The sequence below is a fragment of the Emys orbicularis genome, chromosome 3 (assembly GCF_028017835.1).
Source record: "Emys orbicularis isolate rEmyOrb1 chromosome 3, rEmyOrb1.hap1, whole genome shotgun sequence".
NCBI classification, from domain to species: Eukaryota; Metazoa; Chordata; order Testudines; family Emydidae; genus Emys; species Emys orbicularis.
In genome coordinates this window covers 161,219,831-161,233,503 of record NC_088685.1, presented here as the reverse complement: position 1 = coordinate 161,233,503, position 13,673 = coordinate 161,219,831, and the positions used below count along the sequence as shown (strand labels likewise).

The window sequence follows — 13,673 nt, the reverse complement described above, 5'->3', positions numbered from 1 at the left end:
TCGAAAAGATCTGAACAAGTCTTGCCCCGCTTGGAATTTCAGGATGTTATAATCAGCTATGGTTAGAAACACTTTGGTGGGACCAGCACAAATACTACTAGAGCTAAAATGCTTTTGGAGCACTGGTCCTACATCAGTGATAAGGAGGAAATATTTTTCTTGCAAAAATACAACATAACACAGCAAAGAAAATATTTTTGCTGGGAGAAAACTGTCACTTCATTACTAAATACTATATTTTTCTGCATTCAAATGTTCAAGCGTTGAAAACTGTTTGTCACACATTGGGCTTGATTGACCAGTGTGTTACTCCAGTTTTAAGCAGCCAAAACATTTCATTCCTGCTTATCAAGGTGAAATTTATAATCTTTGATTACTGGTAAACACAGAATGGTAGTGTAACAAATGAAGCCACTTTTCAGCAAGATGGGAGCTGCTGCATGTGGGAGACTCAAAGATGGTGATTTGATAAAGATTTTATTTTTGAATAGAATATACAGTCTAAATATAGTGAGAAATGGTTTTCATCTTTTGAAATGTGAAACTGCAAAAATCTGTGTCGTGACACTGCCACACAATATCATCAAGTTGCAAAAGCATCATCAAGACATGATGCTAATGCCCTGACAGAGGTTTGTCTTAGTGCTCTCTATGCTTAAGGTCTGAAAAAAACTAGACTCATTGCAGAACCATATGTTTGAATCCTGGGACTTTAGTCCTCCATCATTTGGTTAAATAAATTGTTTTATGCAATTTACTGTGGGCAAGTTACTTAGATAAAGCCTTAAAAACCAGGATTGTTTCTGTATTGGGTGATCATTAAAGATGCATTGTCATTGCTCACAAGAGCAGAGATTTCCCATGCACCATTGGCCAACATTTCTTTTATGCTACTGTTGTGCCATATACTCTGCACCAGTTGGCTCCCCCCAGTTCACCTCTGAGATGGCTGTATCTCAGTAATGCTTGTTTTAGACAGTTTGTAATGCTCTATGGGATCTTTCAAGATGAGAGGCACTATATAAATATGATTTATTATTAAGATATTTGTTTTCAATTGTTTCAGGTACGACCATTGAATACAGAAGGATCACTAAACCTTTTAGGACTGGAGACAATTAGATTAATATATTTCAAAAATAAGATGGCAGGTAAGTAAGAGAGAGCAGATTTTACTACTGCTATTGCTTCTTTTGAAATAGCACCTTGCAAGTGTGACCTGGATATTTGAGTTGTGGATTATTATATTTCAAACCCATCTGTATTTATTGACTTGGAAGCAAACCAGGCACTGAGACACCACAATGATTTGGAGAGGTATAAAAGCCTACTTTAGTTAGGCTGAACCTTTTCTCTTTTCAAACTTGCAATGAAGAGTATGATTTTTTTTTAACTTAACTTTAAAGAGATTAGAAAATAGAGGTTAGAGCCCACCAAAAGACCAGGTTCATCACCTTAAATATTTGGAAAATCCATGATTACGTTTTTACCTCAAAATTTGGTTCTTCTATATTGGTGTGTTTAGATCACAATGCCACGATCCTAGCTATGGTCTTTAATTTATTGGTGATAAAGTAGAGGATTAGAGCAACTAAAAAACTGTTAAAATCCAAAATCTATTCCCTCCAAAAAATGATTTCTAAAAATACAATAGGGAAAATTTAGGCTTCCACAAGGTTCTCTCTAATTCTGGCTTAAAATCATTTTTACACATATCCAACCCCCGCCCCCAAAACAGTACCTTGCGACTCAGAACCTATTAGTGTCAGAAAGCAGTGCAGAACCATTCTTCATAACATACTGACAAAGGCCATCTGCATTTGTGTGCCAAAGAGTTGGCTTTGAAATATTGACAATGTCTTATGCTTCTTTATAGCACGTTGCTATGAGATGTTTTTGTGTTTCTTTCTTCAGTAAAAATGATCAGCTAAAATATAAGTTTCAGACACATTTTTTGTTGTTATTTTTACTTTAAAGTACTTTTACTGTTGGTGTGTGAGGATTTTTTCTAATTTTCTTCTTATTGGAACATTAATAGAATGTGACAAATGCTACATTAATAGTAACAATAGTTACAATAGCATCATAATCAGATTTTACAGTTAAATATATAAAATGGATCCATGGAGAGAAAAGAGAGTAACTAGTTTAAGTAAATAATTTTACTGTTGTGAGTATAAAAATATAAATGCACAAGAGGCGGAATAAACAGAATGATTGCAATGGTATGTAAGTTTATAACTGTACACCCAAAAAGCCACCAGTGGCCTCTAAAAGTTAAACTAACAGTAATATAATTATCTAGAGAGAGAGTTAAGTATCTATTGAGATCCAGTTATTGGCAAGCAAATTACTCTAAGTGGGATAGAAGTGGTAGAGAGGAACAATACGTGAGAGTATGTACAGAGAATCTGCAGATCTAAATGAGGGTTGGGAATTAGATAAGGAGCTAAACTACCCCATAGAGAAGTGAGTGAAACAGGTTTTTTGCTCCTCTACACACCTCAGCATATTCCAAAAAAGGCTGCCAAGCAGCATGTATTCTGCAGGTTTATCTCCTTTAAGATTTGTAATTTTTTTCATTACTAGTATAGACCATGCTTTATAAAACCAGCCATTAATCTTCAGGAAAGAAGGAGTTATATGCAAAGTTACATGCAAAACCTAGTATGGCAGTGCGCAGTGGTGTTGGATGAATTCATGCATAGTACGTGTCTGTAGGCTCCATATGTTCAAAACCAAAAAAGCAGTTTTAGCTTTGTTTGAAAGTGAGGTTCCTGTTATTGGGTTAACATTGCTAAAGCTCTAATCCCAAAGAGTTGATTGTAGGAAACAACCTTGGTTTTAGTGATCATATTCTGTTTAAATTAAATGGAAGGATAAACAAAAATAGACCTGCAACGAGGGTCCTTAATTTCAAAGGGCAAACCTTACAAAATTAATGTAAATGGACTGGACTGAAGAACTCAAGGATCTTAAGGTGGAGGAGGCTTGGAGTTACTTTAAGTCAAAGTTGCAGAAGCTATCTGAAGCCTGCATTCCAAGCAAGGGGAAAAATTCATAGGGAAGGATTGCAGACCAAGCTGGATGAGCAAGCATCTCAAACAGGTTATTAAGAGAAAGCAGAAAGCCTACCAGGAATGGAGGATGGGAGGGATCAGCAAGGAAAGCTACCTCTTGGAGGTCAGAAAGTATAGGGATAAAGTGAGAGCTGCCAAAAGCCAAATAGAGTTGGACCTTGCAAAGGAAATTAAAACCAACAGTAAAAGGTTCTATAGCAATATATATAAGAAGAAAACAAGGAAAGAAGTGGAACTGCTAAGTACTGAGGATGGGGTGCAGATTAAAGATAATCTAGGCATGGTCCAACACCTAAACAAATACTTTGCCTTGATTTTTAATAAGGGTAATGAAGAGCTTATGGGTAGTGGCAGGGTGGCTAATGGGAACAAGAATATGGAAGTAGAAATTAGCACATCCGAGGTGGAAGTCAAACTAAACATCTTAATGGGACTAAATCGGGGGCGGGGGGGCTGGATAATTTCTATCCAAGAATATTAAGGGAACTGGCACATAAAATTGCAAGCCCAAGACCAAGGATATTTAATAACTCTGTAAACTCAGGGGTCATACCCTATGACTGGAGAATTGCTAATATAGTACCTATGTTTAAGAAAGGGAAAAAAGTGATGCAGGAAACTACAGGCCTGTTAGCTTGACCTCAATTGTATGCAAAGTCTTGGAACAAATTTTGAAAGAGAAAGTAGTTAAGGACATAGAGGTAAATGGTAACTGGGATAAAGTACAACATGGTTTTACAAAAGATAGATTGTGCCAGAAAAACCTGATCTCTTTCTTTGACATAACTGACTTTTTAGACAAAGGAAATGCAGTAGATCTAATCTACCTCGATTTCAGTAAAGCATCTGATATAGTTCCACTTGGGAAATTAATAGTTAAATTGGAGAAGATGGGGATTAATATGAGAATTAAAATGTGGATAAAGGAGCTGGTTAAAAGGGAGACTACAACGGGTCATATTGAAAGGTGAACTGTCAGGTTGGAGGGAGGTTACTGATGGAGTTCCTCAGGGATCGGTTTTGGGACCAATCTTATTTAACATTTTTATTACTGACGTTGGCACAAAAAGTGAGAGTGTGCTAATAAAATTTGCGGATGACACAAAGCTGGGCGGTATTGCCAATGCTGAGGAGGACCAGAATATCGTACAAGAGATCTAGATGACCTTGAATACTGGAGTAATAGAAATGGGATGAAATTAATAGTGCAAAGTGTAAGGAGACTAACTGAGGGACTAACAACAAGAATTTTTACTATAAGCTAGGAATTATCAGAAGAAAGTGACAGAGGAGGAGAAAGACCTGGGTGTATTTGTTCATCACAGGAAGATTATGAGCCACCAGTGTGATACAGCTGTGAAAAAGGCTAATGCAGACTGGGGATGCATCAGGCAAAGTGTTTCCAGTAGAGATAGGGAAGAGTTAGTACCATTATACAAGGCACTGGTGAGACCTCATCTGGAATACTGTGGGCAATTCTGGTCTCCCACGTTTAAGAAAGATTAATTCAAACTGGTCAGGTGCAGAGAAGGGCTACTAGGATCGTCCAAGGAATGGAAAACCTGCCTTATGAGAGGAGACTCAAAGAACTTGGCTTGTTTAGCCTAACGAAAAGAAGGCTGAGCGGAGATATAATTGTTCTCTATAAATACATCAGAGAGATAAATACCAGGGAGGGAGAGGGGTTATTTAAGGTAAGCGCCAATGTGGACACAAGAACAAATGGTATAAACTGGCCATCAACAAGTTTGGGCTTGATATTAGATGAAGGTTTCCACAATCAGAGGAGTAAAGTTCTGGAACAGCCTTCCAAGGGGAGCAGTTGGGGGAAAAAACCTAACTGGCTTCAAGACTGAGCTTGATAAGTTTATGGAGGGGATGGTATGATGGGACTGCCCACAATGGCATGTAGCCAATCTGCCACTGCTAGCAACAAATATCTCTAATGGTCAGTGATGGGACACTAGATGGGAAGGGTTCTGAGTTACTACCAAGAATTCTTTCCCAGGTGTCTGGCTGGTGGGTTTTACCCACATGCTCGTGGTCCACCTGATCACCATATTTGGGGTCAGGAAGGAATTTTCTCCCAGGTCAGATTGGCAGAGACTCTGGGAGGTTTTTGTCTTCCTCTGCAGTATGGGTCACGGGTCACTTGCAGGTTTAAACTAGTGTAAATGATGGATTCTCTGTAACTTGAAGTCTTTCAATCATGATTTGAGGACTTCAGTAACTCAGCCACAGGTTATGGGTCTATTACAGGAGTGGGTGGGCAAGGTTCTGTGGCCTGCAATGCGCAGGAGGTCAGACTAGATAATCATGATGGTCCCGTCTGACCTGAAAATCTATGAACCTATGAATCTCTACTTGGACATGACTAGGCATGACCAGTACATGGGGTGGGGAGATCTCCCCCTTTCCCACAGTTGTGACAAAAGATATCAGAATTGGAGTGTTTCATAAGAAATAGTCTCTTTGGAGTAAGATATGAATGAAGAAGCAGCTTGCATTGAGTTTCCAGATGTTTGGCAGAAGTATGATGTTCTAGCGATTTTAAGCAAGGTCTGCTAAAGAAAGTTAGGCCTGGTCTACACTACCCGCCTGAATCGGCGGGTAGAAATCGACCTCTCGGGGATCGATTTATCGCGTCCCGTCAGGACGCGACAATCGATCCCCGAATCGACGCTCTTACTCCACCAGCGAAGGTGGGAGTAAGAGCCGTCGACGGGAAGCCGCGGAGGTCGATTTTGCCGCCGTCCTCACAGCGGGGTAAGTCGGCTGCGATACGTCGAATTCAGCTACGCTATTCGCGTAGCTGAATTTGCGTATCTTAAATCGACCCCCCCCTGTAGTGTAGATGTAGCCTTAGTGTGTGAGGCCTGAGGTCCTTTCTCTGGCCTTCTGAATGTTTTTGAGCTGTTCTAGCCTTCTTTGCTATAAAGTTGTATGATGAAACCTTGTGGATTTTGTTGGTGTGGAGAAAATAAATTCTATATTTTGTAGATTTTCAAAGACATTGACTTTTCATTGTCATTATACAGTGCCTTATTTGAAAGAATTGATAGAAAGGTATTTTGAGAATGGAGTGTATTTGCAGCTCTACTGTGAAATTGAGAAGAGCTTGTTATCATATGACATACCCCATAAATCCAAAGAAGTTTTATTTATCCTTGGTAGGAAATGGGGGTTATCTGAACTTGCCAAGAAATGAGGTGAGAGAGGCATTGAAATTGAGTAATACAATAGATTTTCTCCATGCATTTAGGGTATTCAGTATAAGAGGGTTTGAAACAAAGAAATATTTTGGGTAGCCTGAATAGGAGACTTTTCCCCAATGATTATGGTAATAGGGAATTTCTTTCTATTTCTACCCAGTTGTTATTTTAATTATTGATCAATATTTGCATTGCTGTAGCACCTAGAAGCCCCGATCAAGGCCCACTGTGCTAGACAGGGTACATGTGTAATAAAGGCAGTTCCTGTCCTAAAGACCTTAAAAATTAGCATATGAGGAAAGACCGGTACATGAAACAACCAAGAAATGGGGAACCTGAAGGTAGGACAAGGTGATGTGAAACTGACTTGTTTAGTATCAGGGGGTAGCCGTGTTAGTCTGTATCTACAAAAACAACAAGGAGTCTCGTGGCACCTTAAAGACTAACAGATTTATTTGGGCATAAGCTTTCGTGGGTAAAAACCGTGAGGTTTTTACCGACGAAAGCTTATGCCCAAATAAATCTGTTTCACTTGTTTAGTGTTATTCCATAAACAAAAACTACTTTTTAAAGGATTTCAGTTTGTATTGCCCCCAAACTCTTAAAGCAAGGAAATATGAAGCCATGGGACACTCCTTTCTGTACTGTACCCTGTTGTCCACACAGCACATTTCTACTGGCAATGACAGACTCCATATTTTCACAAGGAACTTCCTTCTGCCTCCAACTGTTAAGGAAACACACTACTCATGACACGTTGATCTCCCTCGCACTAGAATGCACAAATTTAATTGCAACCTCATCAATATTAGAAAATATTCAGCGTGTATACATGCATGGGTTAAACATGCTGTGTATTCTGTTTGTGGGGGGAAAAGTGAAGTTATATTTAGCAATGAGACTGCAGTGGGACCGTTCAGTTGTAAATGTTGCAGAATCAGGCCATTACTGATTAAACTACATTTTTAAAAGCTTTGTTGTTCTGTTCATAGTATTTCTGGTTGCTCAGACATAACTTGCATTCTGTTTTTTCCTGAGAGGATGTGACTTCTGGGGTGAATCCTCCAGTGTGACTCTAGAGTTGATCGAATGTCCCGAGAGCCAATATATTTTGATCCACCATTGAGGATTTTTTAATTTATTCATGACCTTCCTGTTTTTCTATTTGGGCTTCTGAACACACCCACCAGCTTTTTATGCTCTCTTACAGGGCAGCTGTCAGATGATTTAGGTACAAAAGCTAAATAAAATTATTTGTTCTAAATGGTTTATTAAATTACCAAGTAAGCAATCTCTTGGATATTTTTGATGATGTTTCTAGAGGGAGATGAACTGGTAGTTCCTGAGACATCAGATAACAGCCGGAAGCAAATGGTTCGAAACATCAACAATAAACGTCGTTATTCATTCAGAGTACCAGAGGAGGAGAGAATGCAGCAGAGGAGGTCGGTATTCAACCTGTACTTGTCTTCTGTACATGCCTGTAGGCCCTGAAGGAATGTCTGTCTGATGTCAGTGTAGTATTTCATTTGTTAGAGAGAGTTGTTTTCAGACATTTGTCTTTTCACCATTGTGTTTATCCTTGATGTATAATTTGTATTAATACTAGTCTGGATATGAATATGCACTGAATATTTCAGTACTTTGATTCCTTTTTTAATAAAATATTTGTGTGAAACAGTTACTGTAATTTGGAATGCATGCCCCCACATACTGTATATACATATATATGTGTGTGTGTGCATATACTGTATATATAAAGATCTATAATAAACATTTTACAAAAGGAGATTACATTGCTAACTATGCATATGGATTAATTACTTTCAGACTCTGGTTCTGCTTTTTATTGTTTAGGGCAATACCATCTCATCCTCAACAGTATTCCAAGGCATCTGTTTTTTAGAATGTATTACTTAACTGATGAGTCTTATGGAACTGTCATAAGCATGCTCTAAATCACAGAGAAGTCACCTGGAGGGTGGTGCTTCAAGACATGTATATGACGTATATATGTCTTTAAAGGACTGTCAATCAAAATAGTCCAGAAGTATCTTTAGAGTTCACATCAAACCTAACTTTCCTGTTACTGACCACTTCAGCCACCTGCGTTCCTTTGGCCCACAAAAGATTGCCAGCAACTGAGTTAAAACACAACTGAAGAAATAAATGTTTTTGTTCGCTACCAACTTTTCCACTGGAAAACATGGTTGACTTTCCACTTTGCTTCCTATTCGGCTCTAAGAAAAGGAACAACAGTTGTGCGGTGGTGCTAAAAAGCATAGTTCTTGTCTTTATCTTTTCCAAGTTGCTTGGGGTTCTATCTTGTATTTAAAAAAATATTTTGAATTCTGAAATGAATGCATCTGTGCCATTTTTGGAGAGCTCTTAAAGTAATTCTGACCAGAGAATGTGAAAGGTAGTGCAGTATTCTTCTAATTCTTCTTTTATCTTCTGTCCTTCATCTCTGCCTCCATCTTTGCAGCACCAAGTCACCAATGAGCCCGCTTCTGCATCTTTTCTTGAGTACTGTCTCAGCTCACACTGGTTGTGCAGTCTCTGAATCTCAGTAACTATTTTGATTCTCATGGGTGTGGGCTGTTAGCCTGCAAAACAACATTCCTTTCTTCCTGCCCCCTTTCCCCTTTCCCCAGGCTGGGGGCTGGGATAGATCAGCAGGGGTTATCCTTCTGTTTAACATGGCCAAATATTTAATTTACCAATTTCTATTTTAAAGTAACAAATAATGAAACTATATTTATTTGATCTTTTTAATATCCATCTTTGTCATGTATAAAATATCTAAACTAAGTATTTTCTCTTACAGGGAGATGCTACGAGATCCAGAAATGAGAAATAAATTAATTTCTAATCCAACTAATTTTAACCACATAGCACACATGGGTCCAGGAGATGGAATACAGATCCTCAAAGACCTGCCTATGGTAAGCAAGTGGGAGAGAATATATGAATAAATGAATATATCTGCGATTGCATATAAAAAAGATATTAAAATTTGGTTAGTGTTAAATATATATTTAAAATGTTACCATCTTTCATACAAGCAGCAACATAACTAGTGAAAATGGATATAAAGAGTCTGTACTGTCCAAGGTGGAATTTAAAATGACATTCATAGAGCTTAAGCATGAATGTGTGCAATTACATACTGGAGAGGCAGCTCATTGGTGGCTCCCAAGTTTATACCAGGGCCAGTTCGTCAGCCCAGACAGGTGAGGCTCAGCCTAAACAAGAATTCCCAAAAGCTACAAAATACATTTTCCATATTCTTTTTTATGTAATTGATAAACATATGCAGTTTTAAGAACAAACTGTGATTTGATTTAAATGTCACGACTCACTCTCTCCAGTAGTGAAATGCAACACCAGAAAGTTTGAAGAAAGTGCTGCATGAGGCTCAAGTCTTGGTATAGCTAATTGTGCCTCAAGAAGCTGCCTTGTTACTGTAGCAACTTACCATGCCCAGGAGTCACTTTATGAAGGCATTGCTGTGGTAACCACAGCTTGGTGAGGTGATGCAGTTAAGGCTGGGCTGCTGAGGGTTTGTAGGGAGTAGGTAGGGATGGGGCCTGTGCCCTGCACCTCCCCAGCTCCCTCCCCCTTTTGGTGGGGCTCATGCATGTGCACAAGTAGCCGATGCTGTGTCCCAGGCCTGCTTCATGCTCCACCCCCTGCTCCAGCCCCTGGGTCCACCTGTTGCTTCTTCACTATAAATAAGGTAAGCTTTCAATAGCTATTACATTAGGCAGAGGTGGTGTAGCGGGGTGGTCACCCGCTCCTGCCTTAAAAGGCTTAAAACAGCCCAGGGAGAGGGCTGTGGCAGGGAAGGGAAAGCGGGGCTGATTGGTGAAAGCAGCCTCAGCTGGGGGCCATGCCCCAATCAGGCCGAAGCTAGTTTAATGAGGGCCCAGCTGGCCCTTATAAGAGGGCCGGGGCCAGAAGCCACAGACAGTCTCTCTCTCTCTCTCTAGTTGTTAAGAGAGATGGGCATGGCTGCTGGGAGCTGAGCAGGGTACCTAAACTGGAGCAGGGCTGGGGGAAGGCCCAAGGAGCTGGGGAGCTCCGGCCTAGAAACCCCCCAGGCTGCAGGCCTTGTTAAAGGCCAAAGAAGGTACTGGGGTTGCAGAGGGCAGGCAGAGGCAGCAGGTCCAAAAAACCCCTTGCCGGTGATGAGTGGCACTTACACTGCAGTCTGCCCCAGAGAACGGGGGCTAGTTGAGGACTGGCAGTGGCCATAGACTGAAGCGAGGTGAGGATAGAGGGTGGGGGTTCCCCGGGAAAGGGACCCAGATTTGTGGGGGTACTGCCAGGGGGCAGCACCCCGGCCTGAAAGGGGCACTGGGGTCCAGGAGGGACTCGGGACCAGCAAAAGGCGAGACACTGGCCTGCAGAGGGCGCTCTGGAGCTGGAAAGGGAGCTAACTCCCAGGATAACCAGCAGGAGGCGCCACCGGTGAGTCGTCGCGTCGCTACAGGTGGAAATAACGATTTTGTCGTTTGTGCCTCACCTGTCAAGAAAGTCAAGAGCCGCCATTAATTTATGCCCAGTCACTCAAATGAGCTGTTCATATAGCACACATTATGAGGGGAAAACAACAACCCCTGCTCACAGTCCAAATTAATAGGGTTTGGACTTGGGTTCTCTGTGGAAATAAGGAGAGATGGGTTCCCCGCCAAAGGCCACGCAGCAGCTTTGGCACCGCTCCTACAGTCTCAGAACAGCGGTAGCATCTGTGGTGCCTGTTTTTGACTCATGCATAGAATGGCCAGTGAATCTTTCTCCTAACTCCAATGTTTCATTGGCATATGTAGAGCCCCCTGCTTGGTCTCTCTGCAGCCTGCTCCCCTTGTATAGTGGAGCCATATCAGTTCTACTGTGTTTTGGGCCCAGGTTTCATCCATGCTGAAGTTCCCATTTTCCACTGTCTCTAGCCAGGCTGCTGTGTCTGCTTGCATCACTGAAACAGAGCCTCTTAATAATTAAACACCCACCGAAGTGAATGAGTTTTGAGGGGCTGTGGCCTGAATAAGGATTTGTTCATGTAACTTGTAGGCATTTATCATAAATACAATGGGCATGATCATCACTCTTAACTAAAGTTTATGGGCAGAAGGCAGCAGAAAATGTTTGCAACTGTTACTGGTCCTTGAGAAAAAGTGGAGAGGATGATGGTAAGGCAGAAAAAGGATGTGTGCAATGGTATTGCACTACTTAGGGTTTGGGGCATAATTTCTGACCTCAGAATGTTTGTTTTACCTCAGCTTTGCAGCTGATGGTACTTTGACGTTGCACATTATCATAAAGCCCTGCCTATTGAACATTAACTACTTTGGCAGTATCTGGTCATCGCCTGAGGAAAGTATATGTGCAGAGAATGAACACTCTCTAACCATTAATGGAACACTCTGAGAATCATGGTATTGACAGCATGTGTAGTGAGAATAGGCAATAAACAACAAAAAGGTAATTACACCTCTATCCCGATATAACGTGACCCATATAACACTAATTCGGATATAACGCGGAAAAGCAGTGCTCCGGGGGAGGACGGGGGGCTGCGCACTCCGGCGGATCAAACCAAGTTCGATATAACGCGGTTTCACCTATAACGCAGTAAGATTTTTTGGATCCCGAGGACAGCGTTATATCGAGGTAGAGGTGTATTAGTCAAATAAGAACAAGACAGGTAGTGAAGTGCCTGAGGCAGATCTATGAGAACTTGGCAAACAGCCAGTGTTTATCTCACTAATAAAGAACTGCTGGAAAAGGGCTGGTTTTGGATCCCAACTTCAGTTACTTTAAAAGAAGGTAATAATTTTTGGAGGTGAAGGGTTTAGGGTTAAAGCTATACATGGGAGAGCGTTTCTTTTGACTTCTCCACTTTCAGCTGGAACTTTTAAAAAAGCATGACTTTCCTAGAGGAAGGAATATCTGCTTCTCCTGGAGGTGGGTCAAAAAGCAATACTCTTAGTCACCCTCAGTGGAAGGGAGTGTATGGGAGCCAATAGTTGCAAAGACTGTTGACCTAGCTCCACTCCTAGGAGCAAAACTGAACTGAGTGGAAGTGTGAAGTGTCTCTTTCTGAGCTAGTTTATAAAAATACATTAATCCAGTGTTAACATTTTAGAAGTGCCATTGTTTTTCCTCAGTGTCCCCAGTTCTAAAAGACTTTTAGCTCTAAACTCATTCTGATTAAACAGGCTTTATTTTAATTAAATGGTCTCATATTTAGAGGTAGGATTCGTTTTCTAATTCTCACCTGGGAATATGAAATTTTGGAGAAAATGTGTGATTTCCACTTTGCACTTAGAGTGGATTAAAGGACATTAAATTTATATACAGTGTAGGACTTCTTCACTACTGCAGTTTAGTACTGAAGTTAGCCTTAAGAACTCACTGCTATAGGTTAACATATGGACCTCAATGTTAGGATATATTACTGAGGTTAAACTGGATTTCACATTTGTTATTACGAGTTGTGCCTGCAGTGCTACACGACTTAGGATAAAAATGACAAGAGTTATGTCAATCACCATGTTAATCACCTGGGGTCAGGAAGAAAATTTCCCCTAAGAAATGCTATGTGGGGTTCTTTTACAGCTTCCTCTTGAGAGAGACATGGTACTGGACTAGACAGACCTTTATTAGTCTATTTTGTTCACACTGAAGCAAAAAGGAAAAGGGGACATCTGTAGTAAGAGCAATTTAAATCTAGACAGTAATTCTCTGCACTCCCTTTGCATAATTTCAGAATTTGTACCTGGATAAGGATTCTTCTCCAGGCAGCTGTTTCCCCTGCTGCACTGAAGTCCAAATACCATGTTTCTGGCATTACACTCTGTTACCATACAACTGAATGTGATGTTACAAATCAAATGTAATTTATGATGACTTCACTCAAGGATCAGTTGGGAATAGAAGATGGGCTGGGAGTGGGCAAGCCATTATCTAAACACAGAATACTTTTAAGGACTAGAACACGAGGTACAAAAATAAAGAGAAAGGGAGTGTTAGTCTGATACATCTCTGTGCTTTTCCTGTATGACAGTTCCTCTTTGAAGGAAAGGAAATAAATGCCTTTGAAATTATTTCACAAGCTCGCGGCTTGTTATGAAAATTTAAATAGCGGTGTACATCTGACTACGTCATAATTCTGATTTGGGATTTTTTTATTCATGGTGCGCAGATTGCATTTTCTGCCTTAGAAAATAAAGTGTTCATGAAAATTATTTCCAAGAAATATGGAAAAGATTGGAACATTTTATTTTTTGAACTCCTTTTTAAAGCAGAACTAGACAAGGACAAGCTCAATACTTTTTACATTTCTAGGTTTCTACCACTCGGGGGTGCAAACTGTGCA

General features: G+C 40.5%; 1 protein-coding gene across 4 annotated transcripts in view; it reads left to right on the top strand.

The window, feature by feature from the left end:
* Positions 1–13,673, top strand: part of CDC42BPA (CDC42 binding protein kinase alpha) — a 323,508-nt gene that overhangs the window by 297,096 nt on the left and 12,739 nt on the right. For all 4 annotated transcript variants that reach the window (XM_065400287.1, XM_065400286.1, XM_065400285.1 and 1 more), the window contains 3 exons: positions 1,067–1,151; positions 7,614–7,737; positions 9,120–9,237. In XM_065400287.1, coding sequence (XP_065256359.1) covers positions 1,067–1,151; positions 7,614–7,737; positions 9,120–9,237 — 327 coding nt within the window. The remainder of the gene's footprint in view (positions 1–1,066; positions 1,152–7,613; positions 7,738–9,119; positions 9,238–13,673) is intronic.